The sequence below is a fragment of the Nyctereutes procyonoides genome, unplaced genomic scaffold, assembly GCF_905146905.1.
Source record: "Nyctereutes procyonoides isolate TBG_1078 unplaced genomic scaffold, NYPRO_anot_genome, whole genome shotgun sequence".
In the NCBI taxonomy this organism is placed as follows: Eukaryota; Metazoa; Chordata; class Mammalia; order Carnivora; family Canidae; genus Nyctereutes; species Nyctereutes procyonoides.
Genome location: NW_026575048.1, coordinates 19818292 through 19833563, shown reverse-complemented (window position 1 = coordinate 19833563; position 15272 = coordinate 19818292). Strand labels below are relative to the sequence as shown.

The 15272-nt window shown below is 37.1% G+C and overlaps 1 protein-coding gene across 2 annotated transcripts in view; it reads left to right on the top strand.

Annotated features, from left to right (window-relative positions):
* ASXL2 (ASXL transcriptional regulator 2) overlaps positions 1–15272 on the top strand; it is a 126779-nt gene that overhangs the window by 71849 nt on the left and 39658 nt on the right. Inside the window, exons 4-5 of one of the 2 annotated variants that reach the window (XM_055327106.1) lie at positions 3319–3427; positions 6833–6983. In XM_055327106.1, coding sequence (XP_055183081.1) covers positions 3319–3427; positions 6833–6983 — 260 coding nt within the window. Of the gene's footprint in view, positions 1–3318; positions 3428–6832; positions 6984–15272 lie in introns of those variants that run through there. The other variant, XM_055327104.1, reaches the window with a different exon arrangement.

Genomic DNA, 15272 nt, shown 5'->3' with positions numbered 1-15272 from the left:
ATTGTTAGTATTTTCCTAAAAGCAGCTCTCTTAAGGCTATTCATTGTTTTGTCTGCCATATGTTTTGCAGTTTCTTATTTCAGCCTTATATACTTTTTTTTTTTAAGATTTTATTTATTTATTTATTCATGAGAGAGACAGAGAGAGTGAGGCAGAGACACAGGCAGAGGGAGAAGCCGGCTCCATGCAGGGAGCCCGGATTTAGGACCCGATCCCGGGATTCCAGGACCACGCCCTGGACTGAAGGCAGGCACTAAACTGCTGAGCCATCCAGGGATCTGCAGCTTCATATACTTTCCATAGAAAGTTGGTTGATTTTGTTTTTATCCTACGTAGAGCTTTTTTATTTTTGTGTAGTCCGTGTGTTTCTCTTTTGTGGTTCTTAGGTTTTCTTTCTTATTTAGAAAGGTTTATCCATTTAGCAGGTTATATACTATTTTCCTTTTTAATTTTAAGATTTTATTTATTTGAGAGAGCATGAGCAGGGGGGAGGGGCAAAGGGAGAGGTAGAAGCGGACTCTATGCTGGATCCCAGATCCCTGAGATCATAACCTGAGCCGAAGGCAGACAACCCACTGAGCCACCCAGGCACCCCCTATTTTCCTTTTAATATTTTCTACTTTTTACTTTTTGGTCTTTAATCCATTTGGAATGTGTTTTGGATATACTGTGAGAATTCTTTTTTTTTTTTTTTTTTTTTTACTGTGAGAATTCTTTTTTTTTTTTTTTTTTTTAATTTTTATTTATTTATGATAGTCACACACAGAGAGAGAGAGAGAGGCAGAGACACAGGCAGAGGGAGAAGCAGGCTCCATGCACTGGGAGCCCGATGTGGGATTCGATCCCGGGTCTCCAGGATCGCGCCCTGGGCCAAAGGCAGGCGCCAAACCGCTGCGCCACCCAGGGATCCCGAGAATTCTTTTTCTCAGATGTGTAACATGCTATTCCAGCACTACTTAACATAAACTGTTTTATTCATGACTCTTTTGGTTGCTTATGGCTTTAAAACCTCAGCATTTCCAAAGGTAGGAGTGGCTTGAGGCAAGGCTTGATATAGTGGCAAAGTAATATTGCTAAAATTATTGCTGTTTTCTTTTTTCATTTTTCATTTTAGTGCCTTTGGGGGTGCTGTATTTTTCCCTGTAATTCTTACCCAACACTTCCTTTGTCTGTCCCGTGTGATGTTTACCCCAATCCCAGATGCTTTCCTGATGGTCACATGATTGAAAGTTTTAGGCATTACTTCCTCTTACTGCTCAGGGGAAGAGAAAGAAGGTCTTTCTGAAGCTTTTCAGCAGAGCAAGTTTCTTTTCTTAAGTGCCCAAGTAAATAGCTCCTTAGATTGTTGCCCCAAATTAGGTCATGTGTCTGTTCCTGAATCTTTCCCTGTGGGGTGGGGAATGGGGTGTACACAGAAATGCTGATTGGCTTTTTATACCAGGAAATGTGACTTAACAGTTTGGACTTATACCTGTGATGCGCATGGGATTAATTCTGTCTCAACCACCTGTATGAGGAAGAGAAGGGGGATAATGTTTCATGGGAAATTTTAGGTATTATCTCCAGAGGAGGGTTCAAGTAGATGCCAGGTAGTAAAACCACAGGTGACCAGGTCATGACTCTGTCTCCTTCCTACTACATAGATCATAGAGAAAGGTACAGAATCTACAAAGGTACAGAAATTGCACCTTTTACATTTTTTATGATCTGTTTCTGAATTTTATTCTAGTAGCAGTCCAGGGTGTTCATTTGTCTATTTATCCTGTCCTAGAAGCATACTGCTTCAATAATAGTAGCTTAGAATACATTTTAATATCTTCATAACAAGGCTTCCATCTTTTTTCCCCCAGAAATTTCTTATATATTTATTTGATATGAACTTTGGGATTCTGACTAGATTGCATTATGCATATTTTTAAGATGAAAATTCCAAATTATATAAAAATATCTATAAGAATCAAACTGAAGACTCAATACTTTCTTTAGCAAAAATTAAAAAAAAATTTTTTTTCTTGGTTGCCCTCCATTGTCTTTACAGTTTTTGACCCTCAACACTTTCACAAATACCAGAAGGCAATGAACCATGGTCCTGCTCACCCCACAGAGAACTCCTATCATTGAGTATTCCCAGGATAACTGGCAGCCTCTTCTAGCAGCCTTATTCGGGTTATTGAGTGTTACCAGCAGAGAACTGAGAGGGAGAACTGCTGGAAATGTTCAGATAAGCTGCCTTATCCCTCAGATCTGAGGAAAAAATTTTTTAGTACTATAGTTATAATGAAGGAAGTTACTACTTCTACTTAAGTTACTACTGAAGGAAGCTGGGTGACATATGCATGGGACTATTTTTCCAATTTCCTGTGAGTCTATAATTGCTTTAAAATAAAAATTTTTTTACATCTTCCGTTAAATTGCTATTTGTTATGTTAGATAAGTACAAAAAGATAGGAAAATAAGATGTGATAACAGAAAGGAAAATAATTATAGTTTTTACAGACAATTATATTCCTAAAACTCTAGAAATATGGTAAATGTATATTGGAATTAGTAAACATTTAACCAAGGTGCTACATAGAAGATAAATATTCCAAAACTTACTTTATACCTCTTTAAGTGATACTGTGTTAGGTCTAAGTACAAGAGACGATTTTGTGTGTGTGTGTGTGTATGACATCACTATTGTATACTTGAAACTAATATAATGTTATATGTCAGTTATATCAATAAAAATATAAAAAATAAATACAAGAGACCATAGAAATGTGTTCATTTCATACCTCAGATTTAGTGTGTTGCAGTAGTCTGCAAAGAGATTTTTATATATATAAAATATATATATATTTTTAAGGAGACTAATATTGTTTATTTGGATCTGTATGTATATTCTTTCCTTCCCCTATTTTACTTCTGGACCTGTAAAACTTGTGTTAAATGAAGGAGAATGTTTTGTTTTGTTTTGTTTTAATTTTAGCTTTATTGAGGTATAATTGACAAAATTGTAAGTGAAATACGATATTTACAAAATATATTTGTAAGACTTCTGTAAGATACATGTTTTCTTACATGTTATATATTAGATCAGGATTAAGAAAATGAAAGAATTATTTTTCCTTCATATATATGGGGATGAATTTTATATCTATTTTCTCTATGGCAGCCTCTCTGTAGATTGTTAGACTTTTTATAGTTTATAAAATGTGTTTATGTCAAATGATGTTGATCAGTTAATTTTATCTTATGTCAGTGTTACAATAGGATACTCAGAGACAGAAACTAATCATTGTGTTCCTCTTGTTTTTGTTTTTGTTTTTTTTGCAGTGGGACTTCTCCTCTTGCATGCCTGAATGCAATGCTGCACACAAACTCCCGAGGTGAAGAGGGCATCTTCTATAAAGTTCCAGGTAGAATGGGAGTATATACTTTGAAGGTAAATATTTTTGTTAAGGCATCATTTATAAAGTAAAATAAGAAGTGACTATGTCTAAATGATATTTGTATCATAGACACAGAATTCTGTTCTTGAAGAGCTCATTTTTAGGAAAAGGTAATATGTAATATGTTCAACTCTGTATCCTGTACATTTTTATTCTAATCTGTGGCCATCTGTGGGTAGACTAGAGAAGTAACTATTTTTTATTCTTTATGATAATACTGTCTTGAAAGGATGAACTGAAAATGACTTCCAGTGACTTTTTGAAGGACCTCACAACATTTGAATAATAAGTGTTAACTTGGAGCATACAGACCTGATGCTTTATAAATTGCTATTTAATTCTCCATTATAGTTCAGAGCTGTGGTTCTTCTTTTTTTGTAATAGAGAAAGCCCAAGTTCAGAAGATTCGATTTTCTTGTTTAGTGTTCACCAGATAGTGTAAGAACTGGAATATGGACCAAGATCTGACTGGATTCCTGAGCTCATGTTCTTTTTACCATACCAGCCTTGCTGATTTCTAATTCTGGCACCGAGAAGACACTTGACTTTCAGTGTCCCTTCACTTACAAACCAGAAAACCAACTCAAATGAGCTTGATGAAAACAGAGTTTATTAGTTCATATAACTGTAGATTCTAAGGAAACGGAGTCTGGACCCAGGAGCTCAAATGATATTATCAAAGATTGATCTCTGCTTTCTTTTGTCTTCATTCTCAGGCAGGCTGTCTCCTATCATACATGACTTCACTGTCAACCCCCACTCTGCAGGATGTAAATCTGGAGAGAAAAGCAAGAACTAAAGTGGGAGCCCTTCAGTTAATTCTGATGTGGCTTAATTGGTTTGGCATGGCCCATGTGCCTATAACTGAATAATCGCTGTTGCCAAATGCATTGAGTCTTCTGATTGGCTATACATAGGTTCACGATCACTCTTGATGTGAGGTTGAGGATAAGCCCTCTGCCAGATGAATTCGGGAAAGGGATTGTTTGCCAAAGGAAATTATCAACAGAAGGAGAATTAATGCTTGGCATGCACTGACTATTGTCAATGTGTATGTGGGACTCTTTCCCTTCTTTTTAGCTTTCAGCTGTAGTCAACACTATGCTCAGTGGTTGTAGTAGCCCACTAACATTACAAAGGTCTAATTTACCTATAATACCTCCTTATTCACTTTGTTAAACTTCTTATGATTACAGGGCTCTATTCTCACAGGGAGCTTTTTGCATTGCTTTAAGGTTCTAGCTGTTCTAGACCTTCTGTATTGTTAATAACACTAATTAAATGCCTACTCAGTGCTGCACACTGTAAAGACTATAAAGAAGAATAAACTGTGGTCCCTGAGCTCTCGATGCTCACATAGTTATTGAAGTAATTACATACTGACAGAATGTACTGTGATATAAAGTACTATAAGGCATTGTCATAGGGTAGAGAAATAAAGATTAATTTTGAATAAGGGGATCTAGAAAGCTTTTGTTTGTTTTTTTTTTTTTTTTAACTTAAAATGTTTGAGTTGAACTTTGGCAGATAACTAATGGGGGGGAAGGGCCTTCAGGATAAGGAACTAGCTTAAGCAAAGGCATAGAAGGATCCAGAATGGATTTGAAACTAGAATAGATTGAAGTGGTTACCTTCATCTGTGTGTGGGTTAGTGTGGTAAGGAGTTGGGGGTGGAGTAAGCATTCAGTGAAGATCAATTTTGGAGGCCTTTTGAAAATCTGACTTAGCAGTTTGCGAGAGGGGCGGAGGAAGGAGAGTGCTGAGGAGATGGCAGAGGTTTTTCAGAATAGTGTGATCAAATCTGTGTTAGGAAGATAATTCAAACTGGATAGATTTAAGGGTAAATCAGGGATTGTTTGTAAGAGATAATTGGCTTGAACTATGAGAGTGGTAATAGAGGCAGGGGCAAGGGACATTAGAGAAATAAAATATATACTATGGAATGGGCAAAAGGAGGGGTGAAATGATTCTGAGATTCGGGGCATTCATAGTTGACCAGTTGATCCTGCAAGGGGTCACAGGTTTAAGCTCAAGAAGAGTTATATTTGTACTTAAAATACTTGTTGAACCTACAGGTCAGGAGGTCTGGCTGGCAACTAACTCTGTAAAAGTTGTTCCACATTTTGAAGGAAAGAATAGAAAAATACGGGCTGTGTATTTTTTAAGAAAGTATACAACATCAGAAACGGCTTAGAGAAATGGCACGAAGATATAGACATAAGTGAGAAGTTAACAGTTCCTTACTAGATCAGAGGTTATTATCTTGGCTATAATGTGTCAGTTGTAGGAAGGAGAGTCACATATCAGAATTATTTTTTATCTGATTATAAAGTGTGGGAAAATAAAAAATCTATTGAGGGGAAAAAAGAACTATCCATAGTTCTATAACTTCGAAGTTCACTAATGTGTTTGTTTACATGTGTATATTTTTATATACTACATACATACATAGTAGCTAATATATTTTGAGTTCTTATATGCCAGGCACTATTCTTAAGTATTTTCCATTTAACTCATTTAATTTCAGAATGATCTCTTAAGGTAGGTACTATTATCTCCATGTTATAGACAGGGAAACTGAGGCATAAGAGGTTAAGACTTTGACCAAGATTGTATAATTAGGAAAAGATAAAGCCAGAATTCAACTCCAGAAAGTCTTAATTTCCTAATTCTTCATCTTGCACCTATCCTGTATCTCTCACATACTGTGCTGACACAGGTGTCTTTTCTGATTAACATTCTCACTATTCAGTTTAGAAACCAAAGATTTCCTGTGAGTTATAAAAAATTATTCCTTTTAGGGTACCTGGCTGGCTGTCAGTAGAGCATGCTCGGGGTTGTAAGTGTGAGCCCCACATTAAGAGTTTATTTTAAAATAGAAAAAAATTTGTTTTGATTATTCCTTTTGTATTTGACTCTTGTTACTTATTAACCAATATTTAGGAATCAGATTCTCAAATAGTGAACTATCTCTCCCTATCCAGATTCAACTCAATTCACAATACTTAATGATACATACACACAAATACATATCTGTGAATGATGACTATATGTATCTTTTACAAAATTGTTACTGTATAGTTTTTTTATTCTGAAAACCTTCTCCTTTACTTGGACTTACATATACCCAGTTTTTTTCTAATTTAAGCCTCTGTATTATGCTTGCATATGATTTTCATGTATAATTTTTATCTTTGGATGTAGATGGTAACATTAGCTAATTTGACCCAAAGAAGAGAGATGACAGGAATTCCAAATAGATTACTGGTTCTGCTACTGAATCCTATAATATTAAAAATTAATCAGCACAGTTAAGTTGCAATAACGCATATCAGAAATTTAATTCCTATTTGCTGAAATGGTAATGATTAATCCTAATTGGATGCCTACATTTTCAGAAAGATGTGCCGGATGGGGTGAAAGAGCTATCAGAAGGTTCAGAAGAAAGCAGTGATGGTCAGTCAGATTCCCAGAGTTCTGAGAACAGCAGCAGCAGCAGTGATGGTGGCAGCAACAAGGAGGGAAAAAAGAGCAGGTGGAAAAGGAAAGGTAAATCCACCTGTTCGCTCAATAAAGTATTGAATGCTATACGACAAAAGCCCTTGTTAGTAGCTCCACTTTTTTCAGACCCCAGGACAGTTCATCTTTTTCCCTTCCCTCTAGATTGGTAATGTCCTAGAATTTCTTGCAATGATGGAAATGTTCTGTGTCTGTGTTGTCCAACCTAACACGGCCAGTAGCTAGTCTACAGAGCACTTGAAATATGGCAGTTTGAATAAGGAACTGAATTTTTTATTCTTTTTAAATTTTAATTTAAATAGCCACATGTGTCTAGTGGCTACCAGTTGGATAACACAGCTCTCTAGGTTTTACCTGGGTTTTTATTCAGCTCTTTGTCATCCCTAGCTTTTTTGAAGGATGCTGTCATCTTACTTGCCTCTTTAATCCTCTCTTCTAAACTTGAACACTTATTGCTCTAATAGCTCTCTACTTAACCAGGAAAAGAATGCTTTTCATTTCAGCTAGCAAAGACTAAATTTAATCTGCTGTTCTTTGCTCTCCCCTGCTTGGTGTCTGCTTTATAGCTTACGCAAAAAACTTTTTTTTAGAGAATAATGTCTTTGTTGCCACAGCTTCTTTGGGATGGATTTTCCACTTAAGGATACATTTTATTAAAAAAAAAACAAACAAAACAAAACAAAAAGGATATATTTTATTACCTATTCTTGCTAATTATTCATAGCTTCTTGTCAGAGTCTTCTTGAAGAGGGCAAATTGTTTTCACCTCAGTTTTTATAAATTTAGCTATACATGGCAGAGCAGATTTAAGTCAACTCCTGATGATTCCTTTACAAGGATTAATGTAATGGTATTCTAGAACAAAATGACATCCAAGAATTTCCCTAGCCTGGATATCCTCTTAGGTTTGTGTTACGGATATGAGCTGTCCTTAGATCTAGAAGATAGAGTTATGTTTGTGGGAATACTTGATTCATTAATTTTAAGTGCCTTTGGAATTATTGATGTGGAACTGTATCAGAAAAATAGTCTGATTCATTACCATTCCTGCATTCATGTGTGTGCTACTCCTGGAGGGAACTAAGATAATTGGTGACATCATTTGTGTTCTCTGGTAAAGCTACCATACATGCAGTTTGGGTAAATTTTATAAGAGGATTTTAGCTTTTAGATCATAATTACTTGGAGAGTAACCCAGACCTCAGGTGTTAGGAACAAATAGAATAAAGTCAAGATAAAGTTAGTACCTGTGACCAGTATTCTTGAGAGATATACATATATTAAAATCAATAGTGATGATTGAAAGGAGGTGTGGTCCAGGCCCTACATTCCTCAGAGTCCACTAAGGATGTTTTTTGGAAGAATGGAGCCAAAAGTGTTAAGAGCTCTATCTTTCCTGCTTGTCTGTGGTTTAAACTTTTTCTTTCTTTCTTTTTAAAGATTTATTTTTTTTTATTTTAGAGAGAGAGAGCCCACAAACAGGAGAGGCAGAGGGATCCCAAGCCAACTTTACACTGGGCATGGAGCCAGTCACAGGGCTTGATCTCACAGCCCTGAGATCATGACCTGAGCTGAAACCAAGAGTCAGATCCTTAACCAACTGCACCACCGAGGTGCCCCACCTAGTTTAAACTTTTAATTTTGGAAGTTACTGATCTAAGATTAGGAACCAAGCCAAATCATCAAGCAAGAGAAACAGCAAGATTCATAATTTCCAACAAGATGTGGCTAGAAACAGGGAAATCAGTAACTAAGTAGGCCAGACTAGCAAATTTGGGAACAGAATCATGGTCTTGGGGTCATTCCTTTTCACTTTTCAGTAGCCATATATGCTGTAGTAGCTGTTTGTTATGTGTTTGTTAAAGTTACATGTTTGTTAAAGGCAATCCCTGAGAAATTAAGGTGAATGTACTGTGATACAGGAAGATCTAAGAACTAACAGTAGAATCGCATTGTCAGTAGATTAATAGATTTTTTTAAAAAAAGATTTTATTTATTTATTCATGGGAGACAGAGAGAGAGGCAGAGACACAGGCAGAGGGAGAAGCAGGCTCCATGCAGGGAGCCCGATGTGGGACTCGATCCTGGGATCATGCCCTGGGCTGAAGGCGGTGCTAAACCGCTGAGCCACCTGGGCTGCCCATAATAGAAGATATTTAACATCAAAGTAAGAGCGAATTTAGAATTGTGGTCCAGATAAACTCTTCTGTCATGCCTTTGTACTCATTCCTCTTCTAGAAATTATCACATTATTGAATATTTACTCTCCATTTACATTAAGATGAGATGTTCTATAAAGATCTTTTCTGATGATAGGTAGTCTATTAAACTGAGGACACACACACAAAAAAAAAAACTGAGGACAGACTATATATGCTGTTTGGAAGGGAAAGGGAAAGGTGCAAATGATGTCATATGGGATTCATGTTTACCCTTTGCTGAGCTACCCACAATGAAGAATGATTTAGTTTCTAATAGAATGTGCTTCTCTCGTTCATGGGTCATACATAGGTATGTGGCATAGATACATAAATTTTTAGGTATATGTTACATAATCTGTGAATGTTTTTGTAGCCCAGTGTAAATTGACGTGGAAAATTTGTAGGTAGCAGTGATAGGGCAACAGGGCAGTTCTAAATCAGTTATAGTTATTAATAAAGGTAAAGCAAAGTAATTGTGCTTATTCCTTTTTCTTATTTAGGGCTTTTACTCTCAATCTGACATCACTTTTATTTCAAAAGCTTTGTAAGACAGGAAGAACATTGAGATAGTATCAAAAACCCACTTCCTTTTATGTACAAAAATAAAGAGCTCTGACAGCAAAACTGATACTTCTAGTTGAAAATCGATAGAAACTCTCTTGATAATAGGTATACCTTTCAGCCAAATAGGGACAGAGAACAGAACTTTGAAATTCAGTCCAATATCAAAACTAGTTTATTGATTTCCAAGTTCTTCCATAAAGTGGAAGAACTTAGAAGTTCACAGTTTTGGTTCCTAATTGTCAGACAGGAAACAATGTTCAGAGAAGAGCTTTATGGAATTCCAAGTCAAGGTAAGGTGAAATAAATCCAGAAAAAAAGATTAAAATCAACTTTTTCTGTTGCTTTTTTTGTAGGACCATAGCTAAGCAAAGTCTCTGCCTTTTCCCCAAGATAAAATATAAATATTGCTGCATGAAGCAATGATAGAAGGAGGATTATTTTTTATCTTCTGATAGAGAAAAGTTTTGTTGAATTTTGGCCTGCTTTTTAAGTATCTTAAGAAAAAAATTAATTATGTAAAATATACCTTTTTACTTAAAAGGAATTACTAGTTCTTTCCTGGGGCATGATCGAATGTTAATTTATTTGCTTGTTCAAAACTACTTTAAATCAGGAATTTGATAACTACTATGTTTGGAGTTATTTCAAATACCAAAGACCTGCCTGCCCTCTAATATCATTTCTAGATATAAGTTTACTGAATGGGGATGACTATATATAGAAATGTCTCCTTTAAAAAGTATCCTGGGGAGAACAGCTCCTTTGACAAAGTTAACTTTTGTGGAGAGAGATCTTTCAGAGAGATGCTGTCTTTGTTCTGTGGTGTGGTTGGTTGGTGGCTGGGTCAGAGGTTTTAGCTCTGTCATATATTAAAGATGTCTCCACTATTAGTACTTGGATAGGTAGGTTACCCAGAAGCAAGAAAAGGTGTCCAGGTATGGCCTCTCCATCTTTGATTAGGAGATTGTTTGAATATTCATCAGTAGCGGCAACCTGCACTTGGTGTTGGAAGAAGGTACTTAAAAACTAAAACAGTCGGTTAACTCTTGGAAATGAAATTCCTCAAAAGACAGACTGTGGTGAAAATAAAAACTCTCCTTTAAGAGGTTTACTATTTGTGAAGATTAGAACAATTTTTGATACTTCAATTGTTAATCAGTCTTTCAGCTATTAATTCTTCAACTATAGAAAAAAACTAAGCTTCAATTTTGATGTTACTGCTTCATTATTTCTGGTAGTATCTCTAATACTTTAGAGGGATTCATTGAATATCTTCAGGAAACATAAAATAGTCAAGAATTACTAAGGTCTTCAATTCAAAGACATCTAAGATGGATAATCTATCCTTTTGACCTTGTTCAGTGTAATAGTCATCCATTGAAATGGAAAATTCTCAATGCTGTAATATATCTGAAAAGTAGTTCCTTCTGAATGTATACTCAGTGGGTAATACTAATTGTTCAGCAACCCGAAACTACTTCAGTAAACTATATAAAACTGGCTTTAAGTGCCTCAAGTTCTAGGGGCCCTGGGTGGCTCAGTTGATTAAGCCTCTGACTCTTGATCTCAGTTCAGGTCTTGATCTTAGGGTCGTAAGTTCAAGCCTCAAGTTCTAAAATTTGTTTTAGATATTTTTCAGAAAATAATTGTAAGCTTAAATTTTTTTTTAAATTTTTATTTATTTATGATAGTCACAGAGAGAGAGAGCGGCAGAGACACAGGCAGAGGGAGAAGCAGGCTCCATGCACCGGGAGCCCGATGTGGGATTCGATCCCGGGTCTCCAGGATCACGCCCTAGGCCAAAGGCAGGCGCCAAACTGCTGCGCCACCCAGGGATCCCTAATTGTAAGCTTAAAAACTCATTTCTTTACTAGGCTGCTGGGTTTTTGTTTGTTTTGCTTTTTAAGTCAAATAGTAACTTGATCTTTTGATTAGAATTTGTTAATATTTAATAAAAAAGAATTTGTTAATATTTTATTAGGTCTGTGTATTCATATGAAAACAAGCATTTTTGTTTCTAATCAGATACTACATATGTTCCTAAATAAAGAGAGCTTTTAAGCATTGAGCAGTCCATATTTGAAGACCAGGAGATCAGGATATAATCCTGAGAAGCAGTATTATTTAGGCAGTAGTTTATTTACAGAACCAAAGAAATATCTCTAGACTGCTTGCCACACTTTCTTTTTCCAGTGCTATATACTATTTGCTAGGTATTTGGGGCAACCAATTTAAATAAGGTGCAGGCCCCATCCATATCTAGAAGTATAGAAAAAGAAGTAGATAGTTAGCAAAGGACTTTAATAACAAGTGTTCATATGTGTCATGTTATAGCAGCATTAGAGAATTGTTAACTTTACCTGGGTAAGTAAGTATTGTGTGAGCTATAGAATTTTTTTTTAAAGATTTTATTTATTTTTTTCATGAGAGACACAGAGAGAGACAGAGACAGAGATACGGGCAGAGACACCACTGAGCCACCCAAGTGTCCTGAGCTATAGAATATATTGGGAGTATAATCTCCAAGGAAGACAGGATGTATCATGGAAAGAAAACATATATAAAGACAGGAAGGTAGAAGCGTGTTTCAGAAGGTCATATGAAGATAAGTGGATGGAAAAGATTTGTAGAGAGAAAAAAAAGAGAAAGAAGTAGAGATCAGACTGTTAATTTTTAGTGCTAGTCTCCATTATTTATAGGGTGTTGGTGTGCATAAAGTAATCTCTTAGGAGAATTAAGAAATGTAGTATGGGGATGCCTGGGTGGCTCAGTGGTTGAGCGTCTGTCTCTGGCTCAGGGTGTGGTCCTGGAGTCCCAGAATTGAGTCCTGCATCAGGCTCCCCTCAAGGAGCCTGCTCCTCCCTCTGCCTGTGTCTCTAATGAATAAATAAATAAAATCTTTAAAAGAAAAAAAAAAAGAAATGTAGTATGTATGGATCAGAGAATAGCAACCCTGCAGACTTTCAAATTTTCATAGCCATGTACCAAGAGAAACAAAATCTTTGTTTATAGAATTTTTGCTGTTGGTTTCATCCTCTTGTCCACTTAAGATCTGAGTTAATAGGGACACCTGGGTGGCTCAGCAATTGAGTGTCTGCCTTTGGCTCGGGGCATGATCCCAGGTTTCTGGGATCGAGTCCCACATCAGGCTCCCTGCATGGAGCCTGATTCTCCTCCCTCTTGCCTGTGTCTCTGCCTCTTTTTCTGTGTCTCTCATGAATAAATAAATAAAATCTTTAAAAAAATCTAAGTAAAATACTTTTTAAGAGAAAATAAAATAAAAATTTTTAATTTTATTTTTTATAAAAGCTAATATTTTAACTTAGATTTTTTTAAAGATTTTATTTATTTATTCATGAGAGACACAGAGAAAGAGAGGCAGAGACACAGGCAGAGGGAGAAGCAGGCTCCATGCAGGGAGCCTGACGCGGGACTTGATCCTGAAACCCCAGGAGCACGCCCCGGCCAGAGGCGGTGCTAAACCACTGAGCCACCTGGGCTGCCCTCTTTCAAGTTTTTATTTAAATTCCAGTTCAGGGATGCCTGGGTGGCTCAGCGGTTGGGCATTTGCCTTCGGCTCAGGGGGTGATCTGGAGTCCCAGGATTGAGTCCCACATAGGGCTCCTTGCATGGAGCCTGCTTCTCCCTCTGTGTCTCTGCCTCTCTCTGTATCTCTCATGAATAAATAAATAAAAATCTTTTAAAAATAAAAAATAAAATAAATAAATTCCAGTTCACTGGGCACATGGGTAGCTCAGATGATTAAGCATCTGCCTTTGGCTCAGTTTATGTCCCAGAGTCCTGGGATGGAGCCCAGCATCAGGTTCCTTACTCAGGGGGGATCCTGCTTCTGCTTCTCCCTCTCTTTCTGCCTACTACTCCCCCTGCTTGTGTGTACTTTTACTCTCTATGTCAAATGAGTAAATAGAATCTTAAAAAAATAAATTCCATTTCATTATATATGCTAGTTTTTGGTTCTTTTTTTTTTTTTTTTTTTTTTAATTTATGGTAGCCACACAGAGAGAGAGAGAGAGAGGCAGAGACATAGGCAGAGGGAGAAGCAGGCTCCATGCACCGGGAGCCCGACGTGGGATTCGATCCCAGGTCTCCAGGATCGCGCCCCGGGCCAAAGGCAGGCGCTAAACCGCTGCGCCACCCAGGGATCCCTAGTTTTTGGTTCTTTAAAAATATTTTTAAAAATTTATTTACCAGAGAGAGAGAGAGTGGGAGTGCACATTAGGGGGAGTGGCAGAGGAAGAGGGAGAAGCAGGCTCCCCGCTGAGAAGGTTGCCCCATCCGGGGCTCAATCCCAGGAACCTGGGATCATGACCCAAGCCAAAGGCAGACACTTAAATGACTGAGCCACCCAGGCACCTCTAAATATGTTAATTTTGATTTGTTTTTCTACTTACTGTTATTTATTGTGATATTTCTCCTAATTGGATGGGGGCCCCCAAATGTGGAGCGACAATCCAGGTGGAAGCTGGTGGTGCTGGTAGTCAGAAGAATTCACCTGAGTCAGAACAAAGGAGATAGAAGTTTATTGAATACACTGCAAGTGAGCAGCAGGCAGGACAGCAAAGAAGAGACTATCTGCATGAGGTGGTGGGTGAGGGCTGTTTTTAAAGGAGTGGGGGTGCGGTTAAGAGATCTAGGGATGTATGGAATCTTCCCTGTTTTGGGTAACTATGCCTGGTTGTAAGTAGCCAATTGGTCAGTTAGGGCATATAGATATTTTGAAGTGGGTCCCCTGATGGGCCAGTCTATTCAGCCAGTCCCCCACCCCCAGGCCTTTTGCCTTGTTCTACAGTCCATTGCTCAAGTCTGTTGCCCAAAAGCAACCTCTGTGTTTATGGTAGTTCAATTTATTTCTAATCACTAGTATATAGGTTAAAAGAATTCATTTCCATTTCACTGTTAAAAATCATTTGTTTTGGGTAATAGATTTCCTTAATACAGGATTAGATTAATTGGTGACATTAATTGGTTTTATTTGAAGTAAAAAGTAAAACCAATAGTACAGAAGTGTGAGAGATTATTTTTCTCAAAGTGCCGATTCCTAAGATAGGATTATAAACAATGTCTTAGTCCTTGTGGGATTTTGTGGGTCAACACTCTGTGGGTGCCAGCACTAATCAGTGGTCTATGAAACCCAGGAAACATTTAATGGAGGGAAGGCAAAAAAATCATAACAAAGGTTTGATTTCCCACTGCTTTGTGTTGATTTGCGCACAAAGAAGTATAATGTGTATTGCACATGAATTTGTAAACCGAAATTTCTTGCAGCACACATACTACCTACCAAGAAATAAACATAATTTGTTTTAAAAAAAAGATTATAGGGCACCTGGGTGGCTCAGCAATTAAGGGTCTGCCTTTGGCTCAGGTCATGACCCCGGGTCTTGGGATCAAGACCAACATCAGGCGCCCCAGAGGGAGCCTACTTCCCTCTCTGCTTAGGTCTCTGCCTCTCTCCCTGTGTCATCAATCAATCATCAATCAATCAATCTTTTATTTTATTTTATCATTTTTTAAATCAATCAATCTTTTTAAA